The 25,250-nt window shown below is 43.9% G+C and overlaps 2 protein-coding genes across 2 annotated transcripts; both read right to left on the bottom strand.

Moving 5' to 3' along the window:
• Positions 1-204: 204 nt before the first annotated feature.
• On the bottom strand, positions 205-10,522 carry LOC146968534 (uncharacterized). The gene is made up of 12 exons (XM_085759258.1): positions 10,198-10,522; positions 5,810-5,890; positions 5,496-5,643; positions 5,237-5,364; positions 4,904-5,142; positions 4,646-4,758; positions 4,436-4,581; positions 4,075-4,357; positions 2,537-2,649; positions 2,204-2,442; positions 1,934-2,058; positions 205-1,745 (listed from the first exon to the last, which is right to left on the bottom strand). The coding sequence occupies exons 1-12, from the start codon at positions 10,433-10,435 to the stop codon at positions 503-505; spliced, it is 3,096 nt and encodes a 1,031-aa protein (XP_085615384.1). The 5' UTR covers positions 10,436-10,522; the 3' UTR covers positions 205-502.
• A 2,428-nt stretch (positions 10,523-12,950) lies between these two features.
• On the bottom strand, positions 12,951-23,917 carry LOC146968533 (uncharacterized). The gene is made up of 17 exons (XM_085759257.1): positions 23,641-23,917; positions 21,409-21,491; positions 21,109-21,263; positions 20,942-20,977; positions 19,833-19,927; positions 19,510-19,754; positions 17,702-17,814; positions 17,492-17,619; positions 17,157-17,401; positions 16,677-16,789; positions 16,467-16,594; positions 16,132-16,376; positions 15,651-15,763; positions 15,441-15,568; positions 15,106-15,350; positions 14,626-14,750; positions 12,951-14,478 (listed from the first exon to the last, which is right to left on the bottom strand). The coding sequence occupies exons 1-17, from the start codon at positions 23,888-23,890 to the stop codon at positions 13,242-13,244; spliced, it is 3,684 nt and encodes a 1,227-aa protein (XP_085615383.1). The 5' UTR covers positions 23,891-23,917; the 3' UTR covers positions 12,951-13,241.
• Between the last annotated feature and the right edge of the window lie 1,333 nt (positions 23,918-25,250).

Here is a 25,250-nt window from a genome sequence, read left to right as displayed (position 1 = left end):
GCTCTGAGACGAAGATCGGCCCGCCGGTTTCCGTTTAGAGTTGCTGAAGAGTTTCTCTGATGACTTTAGGTGGAGGCAGGCTAACACTACCCATACACTTCCAGTGTTTGAGCTAAGCTAATTAGCGGTGCGCTAGCTCTGCCCGTATCTCCCTTGTTACTGCACACACAGTTGAAAGGATGGTGTCTATCTGCTGGTCATGGACTGCACTAGAAACATTTAAACCTTCATTATGTAACACTTATTCTTCTCTTTTTATAAATTGGTACATCTAGTTAATTGCTCTGACCTGAGAGTCCCTGAAGAGCAAAATACCACAAACGTTGGATGTAGGAATCTTTTACTGAAACCAGCCGATTACAGATTTAAATCATTCATTTTGTGAATGATGAAGCACAGTAGGAAAAAAAAGGCCAAATTATTGTAAAAGAGAAAAGCCTGAAGTCAGTTTTTTCAGCACTTGGACCAACAGGTTCAAGGTTCGTCGGACACAACGAGTCCTTCAGGATGTGGACGGATCCAGAAATGAGTTTTCTTCCGCCTGGTGACTTTTCATGTGCGTCTTCAGACAGTGGCTCTGCGTGAACGCTTTATCACACAGCGAGCACTTGTACGGTCTCTCTCCGTTGTGAGTCCTCATGTGGACAGTCAGGTGCTCTTGGCGAGAACACGCCTTCCCACAAACCCTGCATACGAACAGTTTGATGCCCAGGTGGCTGCGGACGTGGCTGTTCAGGTGACACTTGTGTTTAAAGTGGCGTCCGCACTCTGAGCAGCCGTACGGCGCCTCGTCGGTGTGGACCCGCATGTGGGCCTTCAATTCACCATTGGATTTGCAGCCCTTGCTGCACACGGTGCAGATGAACGGCCGCTCGTTGCTGTGCGTCTTAATGTGAATATTCAGAGAGCTGTTCGACACAAAGGTCTTGCAGCAGATGTGGCAGAGGTACGGCCGGTCTCTCACCGTGTGGGTCTTCTCATGCGACTTCAACGTGCCGAGGATTTTGAAACGCTTCCCGCAAACCTCGCAGCCGTAGCGCCTCTCGCCCGAGTGCGTCGCCTTGTGCAGGGTTAGGGACCGGCGATGGTAGACGGACTTACCACAGATGTTGCAGAGGTACCGGTCTCTGCCCGTGTGCACCTTCCTGTGAGCTTTGAGCTGCGCCTTCAGGCCGAACTCTTTGGGGCAAACGTCGCACTTGTGAGGTTTTTCGGTGATGTGGATCCAGCGGTGGACGCTCAAGGCTGATTTGTGGGTGAAGGCTTTGCCGCAGACATCGCATTTGAACGGTTGGTTTCCCGTGTGTCGGGCAGTGTGGCGGTCTAGTCCAGAGATGCTGGAGAAAGATTTTCCGCAGTGCGAGCAGCTTTGAGTTTTTCCGTAGCTTCTAAGATGTTTCTTCAATTCTTCCACAGATTCGAAGCGCTCGCCGCACACTCCGCAGACACCCTGTGCCTCATCCACGTGACTCCAGGTGTGTTTGATCAAGCTGCCTCGTAGCTTGTACCGTACTCCACACACCTTACAGGGCGTCTTACTCCTCTCCATGTCAGCAGCTGGACGCCCTCGACGCCTATGGATCAACGTCCTCTTTGGCAAACGCTGCTCAAGATCTGGTTTCCAGTCGTCGTCGTCGTCCCTGTCAAGCGCCTGGTCTCCATCTTTGTCGACGCTCTCGGCGACGTCTTCGTCGTCGGTTTCCATGTTGTGTTGTGACGTCGAGCTGCTGGCACGAACTGACCTGCTGTGGAGGGAAAATCAAAAATCACTTTGTTGACTTGGTGTTTATGTTTTTAATTGAACCATTTCATGACCTGCATTAAGTTTAACCCCGACATGACGCCATGTGATTCTGCACCTGGCGACATTGATAAAGCATCTGTAACAGCATTAGTGTTGTTGATTGAGTTCCCTCTGTCTAAGAAAACAAACCTCGTCAACAAGTCGGTTGGATCAGGTGTCATGGAGGTGGAGCTGGATGGAGAATCTCCATCGGCATCGCCCGGTCTCTGTGGAGGACGAAGGTCGTCCCTGCTGGTCTGAGGATCCTCTCCTGTCTGACAAAAGATCCACAATTGTACTTAAACCAAACAGCTCCAAAGACTAAATCTACACCTGAGCCACTCGTCGACTTGTGGACGATTCTAAATTTGGGATAACAGATGGATTCATCGAGGTTCGGTCAATGGAAGAAGACGGTACCTTCAGGCGGATGTAGAGTGTCGACTTCCCCCTGGTGATTCTGATGCTCCTGTAGATCTCCTCTGGTGTCAGGGTCGAGACCCTCAGAGGCTGAAGTCTCCAGCTTCTGTCGATGGTGAGGATGTCAAATGATTTACCGGCTGCCAGCTGAGGGAACTCAGACCTCAGCAAGTTCAGGAAGTCCGACTCCTGGAGACCACAGGGACACTGCAGCTCCCGAACCGGATACTTTCTAATCACTAGAGCACAGAGGGGGAAACACAGTTTGAGGTTATATGAACCTTTGAACTGATCTGATTTCACTGTTTGACTTTAGTGTTTTGTAAAACTGACATTCATTTGAGAGCACGTCGCCCTGCACATTCTCCAGGATGCAGATCCTGAGATTGCGATGGGTTAGAATGCCGCTTTTCTGTCTGCCGGGCTTCCTTCTTTCAGACCGAACTCTGGGGGAAAGCGTCCTGGTGGAGGAAGAAGACCGGCAGGATGTTGACATGAGCTGAATCAAGATTATAGAAAAGTCTTGTCTCCAAAGATCTGTCTTCACTGGACCTTGAGGGACCAAACCAGTAAAAGGGTGTCTTGATGTCACCTTGATGGTGTTTGATAATCGGGGTCCCTCTCAGACTGATCTTTGGGAGACGGACTGAAAGAGAAAAGGTCGCTTTTAAATGTGGTTCATGACCAGATATCATCAGTCAGAGACTGAGTTCCCTCCGTCTGGGAAAACGAACCTTGTTGGATCAGGTGTCATGGAGGCGGAGCTGGATGGAGAATCTCCATCAGCATCGTCCGGTCTCTGTAGAGGACGAAGGTCATCACTGCCGGTCTGAGGATCCTCTCCTGTCTGACAAAAGATCCACAATCGTACTTAAACCAAACTTAGGCCCAATCCCATTTCTCTTTTTTTTTTTTTTACCCCTACCCCTGTCCCCTTGAAACGGAGCCACAAGGGGTAGGGGTTGAAAGTCAACCCCTATGAATTGGGACACCCCTTCAACAATCACACACGTCATCACGTAGTCTCCACTGGCTTTTACGTAAGCAGATGCGGTGAGCTTTTGCCAGAAATCCAATCGCCTTGTACCATATAACTTAATAAAATAAAATAAAACTTAATGCAGACTGATCGGTTCATTGTAAAACATTTATTTATTTTTGTAAATGTGGTGATTAATGTACGTAGGCTACAGAGCCCAGAGGCAGCGCTGCTCTTCTATCCAAGAATACACATGAATTCACTTTTCATTCAAACAAACAATGCGACTGCCACAATTGTTAGATTTCATTGATGAGACCAACATTTATCTCCTAAAAAGAATTTACTAAGCCGGTAGTAAACCTCTAAAAACCTGCGGGTAAGTTAATTAGCGATTGCCTTCTCCCCCGGGATGAGGACGTAGTTTGGTGCTGCCTCTGTGAGGAGCCGCTCCTCCTGGAGCTTCACTTCTCCGAAAAAACGTTGGAGCAAACTTCTAACCAGCCGTCATTTGGATAAACTAACCACACATTTGGGAAAAAAACAGTTACTTTCTTGCATGAAAAAATATTAAAGTGACGCAATAACAACACTACAGCAAGAAATAAAAAAGCTTTCCATTTTTACGGCTACCGCTGCCGGCTGCCGCAAGATGCATTCTGGGAAACTTGTCATACCCCTCCGTTTGAAGTGTGCCTCTGAAAAATCTCCGTTTGAAGGGGTATGTAGCCCTTCCACTTCCCCCTACCCCACTGTCCTAACGGGTATTGGGACACCCCTACCCCTACACGTGAACGCGCAAAACGGAGGGGCAGGGGTAAGTGGTAGGGCCAAGGGGGAAATGGGAGCCACTCGTCGACTTGTGGACGATTCTAAATTTGAGATAACAGACGGATTCATCGAGGTTCGGTCAATGGAAGAAGACGGTACCTTCAGGCGGATGTAGAGTGCCGACCTCCCCGCCCCGGTGGCTCTGATGCTCCTGTCGATCTCCTCTGGCGTCAGGGTCGAGACCTTCAGAGGCTGAAGTCTCCGGCTTGTGTTGGTGGTGAACATATTAAACTGTGTGTTGTCTCCCGCCAGCTGAGGGAACATAGACCGGAGCAGATCCAGGAAGTCGGCCTCCTGTAGACCGCGAGGACACTGCAGCTCCTGGATGGAGGATTTCATGAACACTGAAGCAGAAGACGAAGGTTTAGGACTTTGTTCAACGTCTTTCATGATTGGTGAGTTTCTGTTTTCTTCATGTTTACCGTTCCTTGAGAGCATGTCTGACTGGGAGTCCTCCAGCAGGTAGATCCTGAGGAAGTGATGGGTTGGTTCCTCGCCAAGTCGTGGTCGACCACGCTTCCTCCTCTCCGACTGATCGTTGAGAGACAAACTGAAAGAGAAAAGGTCGCTTTTAAATGTGGTTCATGACCAGATATGATCAGTCAGAGTTCCCTCTGTCTGGGAAAACGAACCTTGTTGGATCAGGTGTCATGGAGGCGGAGCTGGATGGAGAATCTCCATCGGCATCGTCCGGTCTCTGTGGAGGACGAAGGTCGTCACTGCCGGTCTGAGGATCCTCTCCTGTCTGACAAAAGATCCACAATCATACCTAAACCAAACAGTACCAAAGACTAAATCTACACCCGAGCCACTCGTCGACTTGTGGATGATTCTAAATTTGGGATAACAGATGGATTCATCGAGGTTCGGTCAATGGAAGAAGACGGTACCTTCAGGCGGATGTAGAGTGTCGACTTCCCCCTGGTGATTCTGATGCTCCTGTAGATCTCCTCTGGCGTCAGGGTTGAGAACTTCAGAGGCTGAAGTCTCCAGCTTCTGTCGATGGTGAGGATGTCAAATGGTTTACCAGCTGCAAGCTGAGGGAACTCGGACCTCAGCAAGTTCAGGAAGTCCGACTCCTGGAGACCACAGGGACACTGCAGCTCCCGAACAGGATACTTGCTAATCACTAGAGCACAGAGGGGGAAACACAGTTTGAGGTTATATGAACATTTGAACTGATCTGATTTCACTGTTTGACTCTAGTGTTTTGTAAAACTGACTTTCATTTGAGAGCACGTCGCCCTGCACATTCTCCAGGATGCAGATCCTGAGATTCCGATGGGTTAGAATGCCGCTTTTCTGTCTGTCGGGCTTCCTTCTGTCAGACCGAACTCTGGGGGAAAGCGTCCTGGTGGAGGAAGAAGACCGGCAGGATGTTGACATGAGCTGAATCAAGATTATAGAAAAGTCTTGTCTCCAAAGATCTGTCTTCACTGGACCTTGAGGGACCAAACCAGTAAAAAGGTGTCTTGATGTCACCTTGATGGTGTTTGATAATCGGGGTCCCGCAGATCTTCTCGTTTCTGTCTGCAGCTCGTCGCTTGTTGCATCGATGGCTGCTCCTCTTCATCTACGTCATCGTCATCATCGAACCACATTTGGCCCAGAGTCCCGGTGTCCCCCACATCTGGACAGAAATAGAAAGTCTTGATGTACTTTTTGGGGAGAGTTTAAAACCCTAAAGATCTGTGCATGAACAGCAGCGCATCGTCACCCGCACATACATGACACATAAACATAGAAATCACAAGTAAATCTTACTTTACCCTTAGTTGTAAAATATAAGGACACACCTGTCTGCTGTGTCTTCTCTTTCTCCGCTTCACGTTCACTTACAACAACTCCGTCATGACGCTCCAGATATGGAATCAGTGCTGTGAGGATTCAATCAGAGGTAAAGATAAGACAGTTTATCTCCATCAACAAGAGTTAACGTAAGATCCTTAAACCAAATGTGAATTACCAAATTATGTCAAATTCAACAAAGCACAACAGTGGTTCAATGTCAATGCTTTTAAAGTGGTAAAGTGGGGTCCTTGAGAGGGTTCAAGGGGGTCTTCTAGAAATTTTTACCACTTTTTTGAGAAATCTTACCACTTTTTTCTATACTCTCTTAAAAAACTTGTTTTGAGCCTTTTTTTTTTTTTACCACTTTTTTCTAGAAATGTTTAAACGTTTGTGGAGAAATTGTACCACTTTTTCCAGAAATTTCTCTACAATATTTACAAAAAATCACGGCATTGGCCATAATTTGAACAAACATTGACCAAAAAAGTAACGTTCTTAAATCTTAAAACACATTTTTGTGACATTTTTGGTGTATACTTCAAAACTTTGTCTAATGTGATCTGTGGTCTAATATGTGATAAGTTTTTTAAAATAAGTTTTACAAAAAAGTTTTTTTATCTTAAAAACTTTTTTTTTTTTTCAATTTTACCACTTTTTTCTAGAGTTTATTCATTATTAGGGCCACGGGCCATCGCAACAGGCACTGGCCCCTACAGCTATGAAATAGCTGCAGGCGAAGCCCGGGCACTACTGTTATTGTGTGGATTTTTTCCTAGTTTTTATTTTTCATCTTTCGAACGATTTTCGGTTCGCTGCTACAAATTATATATCAAAACGTGCAGTTTGATCGGGATCGGTGTGCTATTACTTTTCTCAACAGTTTACAAATTTTTCACGACAACTGCGCACAATTTTGCATTGAAGTCAATGGGACGGGCGGAAAAAAAAGAGCAAAAAAGAACAATCATTGGAGTTTTACAAACGTCTACTGCTCAGGCATACTTTCACCTAGAGACTTCATTTGAACTTTAAACAGTAGACACAAATCTTGTGTATTGGCGTATTATTCCACGTTTTGATAGGTCGTATAGTTTTTGATCAATCCCTGATCAATGACCATGATAATTTTTAGAGAAATTATGAGATTATAATGGGTGTGTATTGCACGGAATGTTCGTGTCAGAGCGTGTGACATCATCGGTTAGAGTGGGAGAGATGCCAGAAAAACTCCAGATTTTTTCTCTTTCCACACTCGGCCCGGCCACAATTTACACTCTACAAACATGATTTTTTCCTAATTGGTTAGACAAACTTGTTCTGTTTCTCACCATGTGCTCAAAATATCAGAGAGACTTACAGAATTTGAATTATCAGCCTCTAAGTGCGGCCACGTCTGTCTCTGCTCCTCATTGACTCCAATACAAAGATTTTCTGAGAAGCAGAACGGACCGATGTTTTAAAACTGCCAGCGTCTCCAAAATATTTACTGTAGAAACACCAAATCGTACCAAATTTTTCAGGAAGTCCTTAGAGCACCGTTGATCTGTGTTTTGTTCTGATAGGAGTTACCGTTTTGTCACAGTAAGCCTTTTGCGAGACCAGTGCAGAGGCAGAAAATCGCTCTTTTTCTCCACGTTTCTGTCTGTCTCAGCCTGGGGGGCCCCTATCGCCGTGGTAACCACCTTTAGTTGCCGTGGTAACCTCTGTGATTCTCAGGCCAGAGCTCGTTAACTCCATAAACAATCCACCTGGCGCTCGTTTAAATGTTTATAAACACAGACACAGCTAAGTGAGACTGACACAGGATGCAGCTCACACACACACACACAGTTAACCTAATGTGGTTACAGCTCCTCCATATCAGTGCTTATAGAAAGATGATCATGTGTCTGATTAGCTCTGTCTTGACCTTAAAGCAGAAGTAAGCGATCCGGCCGTTTTCGCTAATGCTGCGTTCGAGGCAGGCTTTTGAAATCGTAAATTACAGCTTCAAGTCACAACTTACGCCTTTGTAGCGTTCCAGGCAACCCACTCATGTTTTTCCGACCTGTTTTACCTGTGAAAGTCACTATAACGGCCACTCGTAACTTCCGACCCGTGAACTCGTACCAGATCAAACTGATACAACTTCACAGGACGGAAAAACACGAGTCTACGAGTTTCCTTGAACGCACCATAACAGTCCTCGTCCCTACGTCGCCACATTCACGGCGTCCCTTGGCTGCACACACAGCCCTGCATGCCGTTCTCTCTCCTCATTGGATAAAAACTGTAGGATACGATAAATGTTTTCTCCTCGGCTCAGAGCAGAGCAGAGTGACTGACAGACCCGTGTTTCGGTCCAAGCACTCTATGTAAGTGATTGCTGTCTGAAGATATAACTATTTAAGACTTATATTAACACAAATATATCACTTACTTCTGCTTTAACCTCTTCATGCAGAGGCCATTTTTGGCAATTTCCGCCTGTTTTTGTATCACTGCAATTAAAGCTTAATAACCACAGAAGTACTAATCCCACAACTATGGTTTATGGCTTAAATGAAAGACAACCTTTGTCCCTTTACATCTATATGTATAAAATATTGAATTGAGTCATTCCATAAAAAAATGGGCTTCTGAAATTACTTTTTTTTTTTGAAAAAAAAAAAAAACTAGTTTGAAATTTTTGGTGAAAAGGTGATGTATCAAAATCCTAATTATAAAACAGGTTGAATTTTACATATATGGTTCACACACTCCCTGTCCACATATGTACCAAATTTTAGGTTGATAGGTAAAACTACTGAGGCACTATAGAGTTTTTCCAAACAGTGTCCCTTGGCGATGTACAGTGTGCAAAACCTGTCCAAAACTGTCCAATTTGGCTAAAATGCACACTGCAAGATTTTAGTGAGATTTTTTTTTTTTTCCAACAGATAACCTATTGGGGCCAATCACACACTTGATGGCTTTTAGGAACACCAGTTACATAAGTAAAATGCTATTTGAAAATTTAATTAATGGGGATGAATATTTAGTGTCCAAAACCCATCCAAACATGAATTTACCTATTTTCGCCTGCATTATATTGTTATTTTCCTTTATAACTCCAGAAGTAAACATCCCACAACCATCAGTGATGGCTTAAATTAACAAGGACATTTGAAATAGTTCATTTTGTCTTTTATTATTATTTTAATTAAACTTGGGGCAGTAAAAACACACTTTTTGTGGAGACTTGTATTGCTTACTTGTTGACACTAGGGGGAGAGGGAACCACAGGAACCAGCTGGGTGCAGGCTTAAGCTTTGCCCAATCAGGGATCATTATACATCAGGTCACACCTTAGGGTCTCTGCTATTGGACCAAAAAGTTTTCACCCCCGTGACTTTGATTGACAGGCGATGCCAGCTGCGCAAAGCGGGTGCGCAGTCTGACGGAGAATGACTCATTAGCATTAGCACTGCGGGTAAACGTAACCATTGATGGATTATCTGGTCACGATGGATTAAATCGCCCATGCCTGTTTTCTCGAGCACATCTTCAGCTTGAAATAGAGGGTAAGCTTGTAATTTTATTCAGTGTTTTAGTGGGTCTATCATTGACAAATGTCCGTATTTTTCGGCACTCGAAAATGACTTCCGGGTTTGTTTGTGTTGAGTGAGCAGGCTTGTTTAAACCTTTAATGGGGTAAAAACGGCATTTTTGTTCTTTGCTTTTGTTTATATGACAGTAAACGATTTTTTGGTGGTGAAAGAAGAGGTGTACAGATGGTACATATATGTTAAAATCACCTTCGTTGTTGACGTGACGTCGCTTGTGGGCTGCCGTAGTCTGATATTGTTTGAGACATTTTCAGTGACTGTGAAAAAACCGTAGCACCTAGAAACTTCATTTTTTTTCCTACTTGTTGCCGAAAGTGTCCTTAAAAGGTCTGTCGTGGAGTTTTCATTACAGCATGCCTACTTTTCGTTATATTAAGGATGCCGTTCATGTGTTATTGATTTGGGACGCCGGCGTCCCAACCACTAGGGGGCCTGCATGATTCCCATGTTGACAGAGATGGCGAAACCGGCCGTAGCTCCCGTGGCCCTCTCAAAATTTAGCCGAGGAAATTTTCTAGTTACTATTATTTATTTTACTTTTTGGGACTTTTTACCACTTTTTTCCTATTAATGTTTAAACGTTTTTGGAGAATGTGTACCACTATTTTTTTCCAGAAATTTCCAAAAAATCACACCATTGGCCATAATTTGAAAAACATTCACTAAAAAAGTAACAACAAATTTTTGTGAAATTTTATGGTGTATAGGCTACGTTTATTTAGGGGTCCTTGGTGTCAAAATGTTTGAAAATCACGAATAGTTTGTGGATCCATTCATTCATTCATTGTAACTTTCCGTGCACCGACCTCTCCTCTCCAGTTTGACCCGCGGCTGCAGCACCTCCAGCTGCCTCCTCTGCCGGGCGATCTCCTGCCTGAAGCCCGACGCCTCCTCCTCGTATCCGGCCATGGTTCTCTCCACCACCGCCAGGATCTCCTGCGCGGCCGTGCTCAGCTTCTCGGTGACGATCCCTCTCAGTATCTCGGCCTTGGACATGTTGTCGAGGCCGCAGGGGCCGTCGGGAGCCCCGCCGCTCCGCTTCATCCAGTAAAATATGTTGATGCGTGTTTTTATTCACAAGGTTTGTTTCATGTGGCTTCTCACATCAAAGCGAAAGTGGTTCCAGGTTATGATGCAGCCTCGAAAAGTGTCCGACTGGAAACACAAAGCAAAGAGAGCGGAACCAAAGCTGTGATACTTAAGTCATTTGAGGCAAAGTTTTATTAATGTTACACAGCCTAATGTATAAGATCTTAATAAGATTTGAAGTTTGTAGCTTCATTCCCAACAGTAAAACTCATCAAAACAGCCTGACCCTGAAAAGTGTAGCCTTCATAAACATGTCAAATATATCATAGCCTGATAAATAAAAAAAATTGATAAAATAATAATAAATTCTTCTTTCATATATTTAGAATTTAGACAATAATCAATAAAAACGATAATAGTTCTCTCCAAATTGTAGTGGGATAGGGAGTATAAAGCAGCATATTAATAAATATCTCTAGATAATTCATATTTAGTTTACAAATTACAATGTAACATTTGGCGTATTATGCATGTAAATTGTAAATCAAATCATGATATAATCACATGATTTATACATACACTAGTAAGTGAAAGCTGAATTTTACATCATATCATTAAAAAAAGAAAACAACCAAATGTGTCAAATATCAACTCAAATTCCTCCACATCAATTTAAAATTCCTCTGAAATTTTAAATTGATACAGAGCATAAGGGCAATTATTAGTGATTATGTTTTGTACTAATTTTCTGAATTTGAAAAGGAGCTCAAATGATATATAAAAGTATATTTAAATAAATTATATTTCATATACATGATAGTAAACCATGTAATATAAATATAATGTAGATTATATTATATAAAAAGAAAAACATTTCCCTCTGTTTTGTGGTGGAGTATAAAAAACAAACAGTAAAACTGAGTCAGTGGAAAAATATATTTAATCCAAACATCAAAGTGACCACACACAGGTCGAACAGTTTGAGACGTTCACATGTTCAAATAAACAAAACCAGTCGACAACATTCAAATTCAATGGCCTCCATCTTTATTTAAAATCACCTGGAACCAGGAAGTTTAAATACATCCGAACTAAGTTGCCACGGAGACGTGAAAACCAGATTGTGAACTTTATCTCTTCTCACCGAGCGAGCACTTTGTTAGGAACACCAGCTTCTCTGAGCTTTTTGTTTATGAATTAAACACAAATAAAAATCAATAAAAAACAAATGCAAACGTTTTGGTAGAAACAAATGAACAAAAACATCAGTTAACATTTTAACACTACTTTAAAGGGATACGCCAACATTTTTTTTTTTTGTGTCTTGCCCCACTCCCGAGTCCATGACCAGCAGATCGACACCATCCTTTAGACTGTGCGTGCAGTAACAAGGGAGATAGAGCCGTATCGCCTGTAATTAGCTTAGCTCTAACACTGGAAGTGTATAGGTAGTGTTAGCCTGCCTCCACCTAAAGTCGCTAATTAGCTTAGCTCAAACGCTGGAAGTGCATCGGTAGTGTTAGCCTGCCTCCTACCCAAGCCGAAATCAGCCGTCAGAAGCTCTAAACTCTGTAAATATATCACTTTATCAACATTTCAAACATTTTTAGGCGAGAAAGTAGCCGTTTAGATCAGCAGTGTCTCGTTAATTTGTCTAAATACCAGCTGTTTACAATTTGGTTCGGACAAATTTGGCGCTACTCAAGCTAGCCGTTGTGACCAACGCACTTACTTTGAAATAGGAAGCTAACCTACCATTGATGTAGCTAGCTTGAACCAAAATAAAGCGTCTTTGCTTGAACCCTCCGTTTTGACTGATCTCGTCCCGTTACCGGCATTTGACCGCTCAAGATGCCTTACCGGAGAGTTTTGTCAGCTCTGAGACGAAGATCGGCCCGCCGGTTTCCGTTTAGAGTTGCTGAAGAGTTTCTCTGATGACTTTAGGTGGAGGCAGGCTAACACTACCTATACACTTCCAGTGTTTGAGCTAAGCTAATTAGCGACTTCAGGTGGAGGCAGGATAACACTACCTATTGAGAGTGAGGAGTTGTCGTCACAGCTCAGAGCCCCGCCCCCCTTCTCCGCCATGATGGAAGGATTCCGGTGGCAAAAGCCTTACTAGTCTATGGGCAAAACAAAATCGTCTACTCCGTAATTTACTGTTTTACAATGCCTGGAAATCACTGCTGTGTTAAAAACTGCTCCAGTGATTTACTTTCTCCTTATTCTTTCTTGTAATTTGTTTATCTGTTGGCGCAAAAAAGAGCTAGAATTTAGTCCGTCTCTGTGCTGTTCTGATGACGTTGCCCCTGGCAACCGATAGCGTCTCCTTCCATCATGGCCGACCGGACTGTAAAAAGCTCAAACCCCGCCCAGATTAGACCAAATCGGCACGTGACTCCTCACTCTCAATACACTTCCAGCGTTTGAGCTAAGCTAATTAGCGGTGCGCCAGCTCTGCCCATATCTCCCTTGTTACTGCACGCACAGTCGAAAGGATGGTGTCTATCTGCTGGTCATGGACTGCACTAGAAACATTTAAACCTTCATTATGTAACACGTCTTCTTCTCTTTTTATAAATTGGTACATCTAGTTAATTGCTCTGACCTGAGAGTCCCTGAAGAGCAAAATACCACAAACGTTGGATGTAGGAATCTTTTACTGAAACCAGCCGATTACAGATTTAAATCATTCATTTTGTGAATGATGAAGCACAGTAGGAAAAAAAAGGCCAAATTATTGTAAAAGAGAAAAGTCTGAAGTCAGTTTTTTCAGCACTTGGACCAACGAGTTTAAGGTTCGTCAGACACAACGAGTCCTTCAGGATGTGGACGGATCCAGAAATGAGTTTTCTTCCGCCTGGTGACTTTTCATGTGCGTCTTCAGACAGTGGCTCTGCGTGAACGCTTTATCACACAGCGAGCACTTGTACGGTCTCTCTCCGTTGTGAGTCCTCATGTGGGCAGTCAGGTGGTCTGGGCGAGAACACGCCTTCCCACAAACCCTGCACACGAACAGTTTGATGCCCAGGTGGCTGCGGACGTGGCTGTTCAGGTGAGACTTGTGTTTAAAGTGGCGTCCACACTCAGAGCAGCCGTACGGCGCCTCGCCGGTGTGGACCCGCATGTGGGCCTTCAGATCACTATTGGATATGAAGCCCTTGCTGCACACGGTGCAGATGAACGGCCGCTCGTTGCTGTGCGTCTTAATGTGAATATTCAGAGAGCTGTTCGACACGAAGGTCTTGCAGCAGATGTGGCAGAGGTACGGCCGGTCTCTCACCGTGTGGGTCTTCTCATGCGACTTCAACGTGCCGAGGATTTTGAAACGCTTACCGCAAACCTCGCAGCCGTAGCGCCTCTCGCCCGAGTGCGTCGCCTTGTGCAGGGTTAGGGACCGGCGATGGTAGACGGACTTACCGCAGATGTTGCAGAGGTACCGGTCTCTGCCCGTGTGCACCTTGCTGTGAACTTTGAGCTGCGCCTTCAGGCCGAACGCTTTGGGGCAAACGTCGCACTTGTGAGGTTTTTCAGTGATGTGGATCCAGCGGTGGACGCTCAAGGCTGATTTGTGGGCGAAGGCTTTGCCGCAGACATCGCATTTGAACGGTTGGTTTCCCGTGTGTCGGGCAGAGTGGCAGTTTAGTCCGGAGACGGTGGAGAAAGATTTTCCGCAGTATGAGCAGATGTGTGTTTCTTGGTAGCTTCTAAGATGTTTCTTCAACTCTTCCACAGATTCGAAGCGCTCGCCGCACACTCCGCAGACACCCTGTGCCTCGTCCATGTGACTCCAGGCGTGTTTGATCAAGCTGCCTCGTACCATGTACCATACTCCACACACCTTACAGGGCGTCTTACTCCTCTCCATGTCAGCAGCTGGACGCCCTCGACGCCTATGGATCAATGTCCTCTTTGGCAAACGCTGCTCAAGATCTGGTTTCCAGTCGTCGTCGTCCCTGTCGAGAGCCTGGTCTCCATCTTTGTCGACGCTCTCTGGGACGTCTTCGTCGTCGGTTTCCATGTTGTGTTGTGACGTCGAGCTGCTGGCACGAACTGACCTGCTGTGGAGGGAAAATCTTAAATCACTTTGTTGACTTGGTGTTTCTGTTTCCATGTGATTCTGCACCTGGCGACATTGACAAAGCATCTTTAACAGCATTAGTGTTGTTGATCAGTCAGAGTTCCCTCTGTCTGAGAAAACAAACCTTGTCAACAAGTCGGTTGGATCAGGTGTCACGGAGGTGGAGCTGGATGGAGAATCTCCATCGGCATCGTCCGGTCTCTGTGGAGGACGAAGGTCGTCACTGCCGGTCTGAGGATCCTCTCCTGTCTGACAAAAGATCCACAATCGTACTTAAACCAAACAGTACCAAAGACCAAATTTACACCTCAGCCACTCCTTTTTGGGATAACAGACGGATTCATTGAGGTTCAGTCAATGGAAGAAGACGGTACCTTCAGGCGGATGTAGAGCGCCGACCTGTGCCTCTGAAAAATCTCCGTTTGAAGGGGTATGTAGCCCTACCACTTCCCCCTACCCCTCTGTCCTAACGGGAATTGGGACACCCCAACCGAGGGGTAGGGCCAAGGGGGGAAATGGGAGCCACTCGTCGACTTGTGGACGATTCTAAATTTGGGATAACGGATGGATTCATTGAGGTTTGGTCAATGGAAGAAGACGGTACCTTCAGGCGGATGTAGAGCGCCGACCTCCCCGCCCCGGTGGCTCTGATGCTCCTGTAGATCTCCTCTGGCGTCAGGGTCGTGAGCTTCAGAGGCTGAAGTCTCCGGCTTGTGTTGGTGGTGAACATGTTAAACTGTTTGTTGTCTCCCGCCAGCTGAGGGAACGTAGATCGGAGCAGGTCCAGGAAGTCGGCCTCCTGTAGACTGCGAGGACACTGCAGCTCCTGGATGGAGGACTTCATGAACACTGAAGCAGAAGACGGAGGTTTAGGACTTTGTTCAACATCTAGAAACAAACATTTCATGATTGATGAGTTTCTGTTGTCTTCATGTTTACCGTTCCTTGAGAGCACGTCTGACTGGGAGTCCTCCAGCAGGTAGATCCTGAGGAAGTAATGGGTCGGTTCCTCGCCAAGTCGTGGACGGCCAGGCCTCCTCCTCTCCGACTGATCTTTGGGAGACGGACTGAAAGAGAAAAGGTCGCTTTTAAATGTGGTTCATGACAAGATATCATCAGTCAGACTTCCCTCTGTCTGGGACAACGAACCTCGTTGGATCAGGTGTCATGGAGGCAAAGCTGGATGGAGAATCTCCATCGGCATCGTCCGGTCTCTGTAGAGGACAAAGGTCGTCACTGCCGGTCTGAGGATCCTCTCCTGTCTGACAAAAGATCCACAATCGTACTTAAACCAAACAGTACCAAAGACCAAATTTACACCTCAGCCACTCCTTTTTGGGATAACAGACGGATTCATTGAGGTTCGGTCAATGGAAGAAGACGGTACCTTCAGGCGGATGTAGAGCGCCGACCTGTGCCTCTGAAAAATCTCCATTTGAAGGGGTATGTAGCCCTACCACTTCCCCCTACCCCTCTGTCCTAACGGGAATTGGGACACCCCAACCGAGGGGTAGGGGTAAGTGGTAGGGCCAAGGGGGGAAATGGGAGCCACTCGTCGACTTGTGGACGATTCTAAATTTGGGATAACGGATGGATTCATTGAGGTTTGGTCAATGGAAGAAGACGGTACCTTCAGGCGGATGTAGAGCGCCGACCTCCCCGCCCCGGTGGCTCTGATGCTCCTGTAGATCTCCTCTGGCGTCAGGGTCGTGAGCTTCAGAGGCTGAAGTCTCCGGCTTGTGTTGGTGGTGAACATGTTAAACTGTTTGTTGTCTCCCGCCAGCTGAGGGAACGTAGATCGGAGCAGGTCCAGGAAGTCGGCCTCCTGTAGACTGCGAGGACACTGCAGCTCCTGGATGGAGGACTTCATGAACACTGAAGCAGAAGACGGAGGTTTAGGACTTTGTTCAACATCTAGAAACAAACATTTCATGATTGATGAGTTTCTGTTGTCTTCATGTTTACCGTTCCTTGAGAGCACGTCTGACTGGGAGTCCTCCAGCAGGTAGATCCTGAGGAAGTGATGGGTCGGTTCCTCGCCAAGTCGTGGACGGCCAGGCCTCCTCCTCTCCGACTGATCTTTGGGAGACGGACTGAAAGAGAAAAGGTCGCTTTTAAATGTGGTTCATGACAAGATATCATCAGTCAGACTTCCCTCTGTCTGGGACAACGAACCTCGTTGGATCAGGTGTCATGGAGGCAAAGCTGGATGGAGAATCTCCATCGGCATCGTCCGGTCTCTGTAGAGGACAAAGGTCGTCACTGCCGGTCTGAGGATCCTCTCCTGTCTGACAAAAGATCCACAATCGTACTTAAACCAAACAGTACCAAAGACCAAATTTACACCTCAGCCACTCCTTTTTGGGATAACAGACGGATTCATTGAGGTTCGGTCAATGGAAGAAGACGGTACCTTCAGGCGGATGTAGAGCGCCGACCTGTGCCTCTGAAAAATCTCCATTTGAAGGGGTATGTAGCCCTACCACTTCCCCCTACCCCTCTGTCCTAACGGGAATTGGGACACCCCAACCGAGGGGTAGGGGTAAGTGGTAGGGCCAAGGGGGAAATGGGAGCCACTCGTCGACTTGTGGACGATTCTAAATTTGGGATAACGGATGGATTCATTGAGGTTTGGTCAATGGAAGAAGACGGTACCTTCAGGCGGATGTAGAGCGCCGACCTCCCCGCCCCGGTGGCTCTGATGCTCCTGTAGATCTCCTCTGGCGTCAGGGTCGTGAGCTTCAGAGGCTGAAGTCTCCGGCTTGTGTTGGTGGTGAACATGTTAAACTGTTTGTTGTCTCCCGCCAGCTGAGGGAACGTAGATCGGAGCAGGTCCAGGAAGTCGGCCTCCTGTAGACTGCGAGGACACTGCAGCTCCTGGATGGAGGACTTCATGAACACTGAAGCAGAAGACGGAGGTTTAGGACTTTGTTCAACATCTAGAAACAAACATTTCATGATTGATGAGTTTCTGTTGTCTTCATGTTTACCGTTCCTTGAGAGCACGTCTGACTGGGAGTCCTCCAGCAGGTAGATCCTGAGGAAGTGATGGGTCGGTTCCTCGCCAAGTCGTGGACGGCCAGGCCTCCTCCTCTCCGACTGATCTTTGGGAGACGGACTGAAAGAGAAAAGGTCGCTTTTAAATGTGGTTCATGACAAGATATCATCAGTCAGACTTCCCTCTGTCTGGGACAACAAACCTCGTTGGATCAGGTGTCATGGAGGCGGAGCTGGATGGAGAATCTCCATCGGCATCGTCCGGTCTCTGTAGAGGACAAAGGTCGTCACTGCCGGTCTGAGGATCCTCTCCTGTCTGACAAAAGATCCACAATCGTACTTAAACCAAACAGTACCAAAGACTAAGGCCCAATCCCATTTCTCTTTTTTTTAAATTTTTTTAAAAATTTTTAATTAGCGATCGCCTTCTCTCCCGGGATGAGGACGTAGTTTGGCCAGCGGAGCAGCGCTGCAGACCGGCTGCTGCCTCTGAGGAGTCGCTCCTCCTGGAGCTTCATTCTCCGAAAAAACGTCGGAGCAAACTTCTTACCAGCCGTCATTTGGATAAACTAACCGCACATTTGGGACCTAAACAGTTACTTTCTTCAGGGATGCAAACGGGTCAGGACCAAAAAAGAGAGGAATTGTCTGGCGTGGGGGGGGGGGGTGCTCACCATTAACAAATTATTACATTACAATATCATGGAAAAGTCAAGTTCCAGTAGTTCAACCCCCCAACCAAGTATTGATTGATTGACTATAGACATAGTTTTCAGAAGGCCAACATTTCTATATTAAAAATGCTTTTTAAAAAAAGATCCTTTGCAATATTTCAATTTTGGAGATACTGAATTTTAGGTCTTCACTGAATGTTAGTCGTAATTATTACTATTAAAATAAACTGAATAAATAAAGACATGGGATGTTTCATTCAGTGTGTAATGGACATATATACATAATGTGTTAGTTTCACTTTAATTGAACACATTCTACATCGCGGAGGCGACGTCTTTCCACTCAGGGCTTCCTTCACCTCTGAAACGGGGCAGAGCTCCGTGGAAACACCTGCCTGACACAGCAACGTAGGGAACCGTGCATGTCCGCGGCGCACAGCTCCACGGACATGCACGGGGGAAAAAACGGCGTCGCCGTCGCACCGACTGCACGCGGATACGCGCCGCTTTAATGAGCGCGCATGTCGCGCGTCTACTTTGGAGGTAGGCTGTTACCAGTATAATCAGAGACAACCATGAATGAGTTCGCCTCAGTTTCACGTGATTGTCACTGTCAGCCTGTTAGAAAAACATTTTACTGACCCCAGCTGAGACACTGAGACCCCCCCCCTCCTCCCAAAAACAAAAACTCTTCGGATCTGAACGATTCACACAAGTCACCTAATTGGTCATGAAAAAAGCGAGTTTCGCTTTTCGGCGCGCTGTTTGCATCCCTGTTTCTTGCATGAAAAAATATTAAAGTGACGTAATAACAGCGCTACAGCAAGAAATAAAAAAGCTTTCCGCTTTTACGGCTACCGCTGCCGGCTGCCGCAAGATGCATTCTGTGAAACTTTTCATACCCCTCCGTTTGAAGTGTGCCTCTGAAAAATCTCAGTTTGAAGGGGTATGTAGCCCCTCGCCCCTTGAAACGGAGCTAGAAGGGGTAGGGGTTGAAAAGTCAACCCCTATGAATTGGGACACCCCTTCAACAATCACACACGTCATCCGCCGCAAGATGCATTCTGTGAAACTTTTCATACCCCTCCGTTTGAATTGTGCCTCTGAAAAATCTCCGTTTGAAGGGGTATGTAGCCCTACCACTTCCCCCTACCCCTCTGTCCTAACGGGTATTGGGACACCCCTACCCCTACACGTGAATGTGCAAAACGGAGGGGTAGGGGTAAGTGGTAGGGCCAAGGGGGAAATGGGAGCCACTCGTCGACTTGTGGACGATTCTAATTTTTTGGGATAACAGACAGATTCATCGAGGTTCGGTCAATAGAAGAAGACGGTACCTTCAGGCGGATGTAGAGCGCCGACCTTCCCGCCCCGGTGGCTCTGATGCTCCTGTCGATCTCCTCTGGCGTCAGGGTCGAGACCTTCAGAGGCTGAAGTCTCCGGCTTGTGTTGGTGGTGAACATGTTAAACTGTTTGTTGTCTCCCGCCAGCTGAGGGAACGTAGATCGGAGTAGGTCCAGGAAGTCGGCCTCCAGTAGACCGCGAGGACACTGCAGCTCCTGGATGGAGGATTTCATGAACACTGAAGCAGAAGACGGAGGTTTAAGACTTCATTCAACGTCTTTCATGATTGGTGAGTTTCTGTTTTCTTCATGTTTACCGTTCCTTGAGAGCACGTCTGACTGGGAGTCCTCCAGCAGGTAGATCCTGAGGAAGTGATGGGTTGGTTCCTCGCCAAGTCGTGGACGGCCAGGCCTCCTCCTCTCCGACTGATCGTTGAGAGACAAACTGAAAGAGAAAAGGTCGCTTTTAAATGTGGTTCATGACCAGATATCATCAGTCGGAGTTCCCTCCGTCTGGGAAAACGAACCTTGTTGGATCAGGTGTCATGGAGGCGGAGTTGGATGGAGAATCTCCATCGGCATCATCCGGTCTCTGTAGAGGACGAAGGTCGTTACTGCCGGTCTGAGGATCCTCTCCTGTCTGACAAAAGATCCACAATCGTACTTAAACCAAACAGCACCAAAGACTAGGCCCAATCCCATTTCTCTTTTTTTTTTTACCCCTACCCCTTGCCCCTCGCCCCTTGAAACGGAGCTAGAAGGGATAGGGGTTGAAAGTCAACCCCTACCCCTACCCCTACCCCTTGAAACGGAGCTAGAAGGGGTAGGGGTTGAAAGTCAACCCCTCCGAATTGGGACACCCCTTCAACAATCACATACGTCATCATGTACAGCATCAAAGACTAAATCTACACCTGAGCCACTCGTCGACTTGTGGACGATTCTAAATTTGGGATAACAGATGGATTCATCGAGGTTCGGTCAATGGAAGAAGACGGTACCTTCAGGTGGATGTAGAGTGTCGACTTCCCCCTGGGGGCTCTGATGCTCCTGTAGATCTCCTCTGGCGTCAGGGTCGAGACCTTCAGAGGCTGAAGTCTCCAGCTTCTGTCGATGGTGAGGATGTCAAATGGTTTACCGGCTGCCAGCTGAGGGAACTCAGACCTCAGCAAGTTCAGGAAGTCCGACTCCTGGAGACCACAGGGACACTGCAGCTCCCGAACCGGATACTTTCTAATCACTAGAGCACAGAGGGGGAAACGCAGTTTGAGGTTATATGAACATTTGAACTGATCTGATTTCACTGTTTGACTCTAGTGTTTTGTAAAACTGACTTTCATTTGAGAGCACGTCGCCCTGCACATTCTCCAGGATGCAGATCCTGAGATTCCGATGGGTTCGAATGCCGCTTTTCTGTCTGCCGGGCTTCCTTCTGTCAGACCGAACTCTGGGGGAAAGCGTCCTGGTGGAGGAAGAAGACCGGCAGGATGTTGACATGAGCTGAATCAAGATTATAGAAAAGTCTTGTCTCCAAAGATCTGTCTTCACTGGACCTTGAGGGACCAAACCAGTAAGAAGGTGTCTTGATGTCACCTTGATGGTGTTTGATAATCGGGGTCCCGCAGATCTTCTCGTTTCTGTCTGCAGCTCGTCGATGGCTGCTCCTCTTCATCTATGTCATCGCCATCATCGAACCACATTTGGCCCAGAGTCCCGGTGTCCCCCACATCTGGACAGAAATAGAAAGTCTTTTTTGGGACAGTTTAAAACCCTAAAGATCTGTACATGAACAGCAGCGCATCGTCACCCGCACATACATGACACATAAACATAGAAATCACAGAGCAAGTAAGTAAATCTTACTTTACCCTTAGTTGTAAAATATAAGGACACACCTGTCTGCTGTGTCTTCTCTTTCTCCTCTTCACGTTCACTTAGAACAACTCCGTCATGACTCTCCAGATCTGGAATCAGTGCTGTGAGGATTCAATCAGAGGTAAAAATAAGACAGTTTATCTCCATCAACAAGAGTTAACGTAAGATCCTTAAACCAAATGTGAATTACCAAATTACGTCAAATTCAACAAAGCACAACAATGGTTCAATATCAATGCTTTTGAAGTGGGGTTCTTGAGAGGGTTCAAGGGGGTCCCCAACTTTTTCTTGAAATTTTTACCACTTTTTTCTAGAATTCTTAAACTTTTTTTTGAGAGACTTTTACAATTTAAAAAAAAAAGAAGTTTTACATTTTTTTTTAATTAAAAACATTTTTGAGAATTTTTTACCAGTTTCTTCTAGAATTCTTTAAAAACTTTTTTTTTTTTTTTTAAGAAATTTTACCACTTTTTTGAGAAATCTTACCACTTTTTTCCATACTCTCTTAAAAAACTTTTTTTGAGCCTTTTTACCACTTTTTTCTAGAAATGTTTGAACATTTTTGGAGAAATTGTACCACTTTTTCCAGAAATTTCTCTACAATATTTACAAAAAATCACGCCATTGGCCATAATTTGAACAAACATTGACTAAAAAAGTGACGTTCTTAAATCTTAAAACAAATTTTTGTGACATTTTTGGTGTATACTTCAAAACGTTGTCTAATGTGATCCGTGGTCTAATATGTGACAATTTTTTTTAAAAGAAGTTTTACAAAAAAATATATATATATTTTAAAAACTTTTTTTTTGAAATGTTACCACTTTTTTCTATAGTTTATTTATTTATTATTATTATTATTATTATTATTTATTTATTTTTTTTACTTACTGAGACTTTTTACCACTTTTTTCCTAGAAATGTTTAAACGTTTTTGGAGAAATTGTACCACTTTTTTGAGAAATCTTACCACTTTTTTCCACACTCTCTTAAAAAACTTGTTTTGAGCCTTTTTACCACTTTTTTCTAGAAATGTTTAAACGTTTTTGGAGAAATTGTACCACTTTTTCCAGAAATTTCTCTACAATATTTACAAAAAATCACGCCATTGGCCATAATTTGAACAAACATTGACTAAAAAAGTGACGTTCTTAAATCTTAAATCAAATTTTTGTGACATTTTTGGTGTATACTTCAAAACGTTGTCTAATGTGATCCGTGGTCTAATATGTGACAATTTTTTTAAAAGAAGTTTTACAAAAAAATATACATATATTTTAAAAACTTTTTTTTTGAAATGTTACCACTTTTTTCTATAGTTTGTTTATTTATTTATTAATTATTATTATTATTATTTTATTTTTTTTTTACTTACTGAGACTTTTTACCACTTTTTTCCTAGAAATGTTTAAACGTTTTTGGAGAAATTGTACCACTTTTTTGAGAAATCTTACCACTTTTTTCCATACTCTCTTAAAAAACTTGTTTTAAGCCTTTTTACCACTTTTTTCTAGAAATGTTTAAACGTTTTTGGAGAAATTGTACCACTTTTTCCAGAAATTTCTCTACAATATTTACAAAAAAATCACGCCATTGGCCATAATTTGAACAAACATTGACTAAAAAAGTGACGTTCTTAAATCTTAAAACAAATTTTTGTGACATTTTTGGTGTATACTTCAAAACTTTGTCTAATGTGATCCGTGGTCTAATATGTGCCAATTTTTTTAAAAGAAGTTTTACAAAAAAATATATATATATTTTAAAAACTTTTTATTTTGAAATGTTACCACTTTTTTCTATAGTTTATTTATTATTATTATTATTTTTTTTTTATTTACTTACTTATTTATTTTTTAATTTTCTGAGACTTTTTACCACTTTTTTCCTAGAAATGTTTAAGCGTTTTTGGAGAAATTGTACCACTTTTTTTTCCAGAAATGTATCTGCAATATTTCCAAACAAAAAAAAGAAGTTTTACAAAAACATTTTTTTTAATTTTAAAAACTTTTTTGAGAAATTTTACCACTTTTTTCTAAAAATGTCTAGGAAAGTAACGTTCTTCAATCTTAGAACAAATATTTGTGAAATTTTTGTTTAAAATTAGCTTTGTCTAATGGCATCCGTGGTCTAATAGCCCATGTGTCAATTTAGGAGTCCTTGATGTCAAAAACTTTGAGAATCACGAATCGTTTGTGGATCCATTCATCCATCCATTCATTCATTCATTCTAACTTTCCGTGCACCGACCTCTCCTCTCCAGTTTGACCCGCGGCTGCAGCACCTCCAGATGCCTCCTCTGCCGGGCGATCTCCTGCCTGAAGCCCGACGCCTCCTCCTCGTATCCGGCCAAGGTTCTCTCCACCACCGCCAGGATCTCCTGCGCGGCCGTGCTCAGCTTCTCGGTGACGATCCCTCTCAGTATCTCGGCCTTGGACATGTTGTCGAGGCCGCAGGAGCCGTCGGGAGCCCCGCCGCTCCGCTTCATCCAGTAAAACATGTCGATGCGTGTTTTTATTCACAAGGTTTTTTTTGATACAGCTTCTCACATCAAAGCGAAAGTGGTTCCAGGTTATGGTGCAACCTCTAAAAATGTCCGACTGGGAACGCAAAGAGCGGAACCAAAGCTGTGATACCCCGGTCAGTGTATCTTTTGGTCATTGGATTTTCTTTTGATGAATGGGAATTAAAAAACAAAAAATGACTGGTTTATTGGATTTTCATTTTGAAATACACAAAATAAAATTGAAACACATAGCATTCTTCTTTTTGAGTATCAAAGAACAATTAACTAAAATTTTAAAACAGTTTGACTTTCATGTTCTGTTTCATGTAACAAAAACATCTAGTGATTTTATCCGCACGTTGGGGACTCAGGCTTCTGCCATTTTCATCTTAAAATCTCCTTTCTGCCCCCACTTTCATCTGATATGCGTACAGATTTCTGTAGATGTCAGGCCTTGTTTTGCTGTCTGAAATCCTATCTGAGTAGATTTTGGCCTACAGAACCACATACACAGGTACCATAGTGCTTATTGGCGCTCTTGCTTTGAAGATGACAACATCTGGTGTCAAAATATGAAAAAAAGAAAGTGTTTTTGGTCTTAATTTGTTTCTGTTGACTGCTGATTTTATTTCTTGTTGTGACAAAGAACACGAAAATCAAACTGTTTTTAAAATTGAGTTAATTGCTCTTTGACACTCAAAAACAAGAACACTTGTGTTTCAATTTAATTTTTTGTATTTCAAAACGAAAATAGAATAAACCGATGATTTTTGTTTTTTAATTTCCATTCATCTAAAGAAAATCCAATGACCAAAAGATACACTGACCTGATACTTCACTGACCGAGTCATTTGAGGCAGATGTTTCCACTTCAAGAGTTCATTTGCAAAAGCAGATAACTCCGTTTTTAAAATAAATATTTGAATTTTTTAAATTATTATTTACACCAGGTGATATCAAACCAAAGTTTGTCGTATTACTACTACTATTCTTTCATATATTTAGAATTTAGACAATAATCAATAAAAACGAAAATAGTTCTCTCCTAATTGTAGTGGGATAGGGAGTATAAAGCAGCATATTATTTTTTATTAATGTTACATAATATATAAAATGTTTATAATAAGATTTGAAGTTTGTAGCTTCATTCCCAACAGTAAAACTCATCAGAACAATCTGACCCTGAATGTAGCCTTTATAAGCATGTAAAATATCAGAATAAATACAAATTTAGATAGAATGATAATAAATGTCATATAACATTTATAATTTAGACAATATTTTATTAAAAGGAAAATAGTTTTCCTTCAATTTTGGTGGGATTGGAGTATTTCCATAGAATGTGTATATTTTA

Source organism: Trachurus japonicus, chromosome 18 (assembly GCF_045865225.1).
Source record: "Trachurus japonicus isolate A0001 chromosome 18, Traja_1.0".
Lineage (NCBI taxonomy): Eukaryota > Metazoa > Chordata > Actinopteri > Carangiformes > Carangidae > Trachurus > Trachurus japonicus.
Note: the sequence above shows the minus strand (reverse complement) of the source record. Positions and strands in the feature narration are given on the sequence as shown.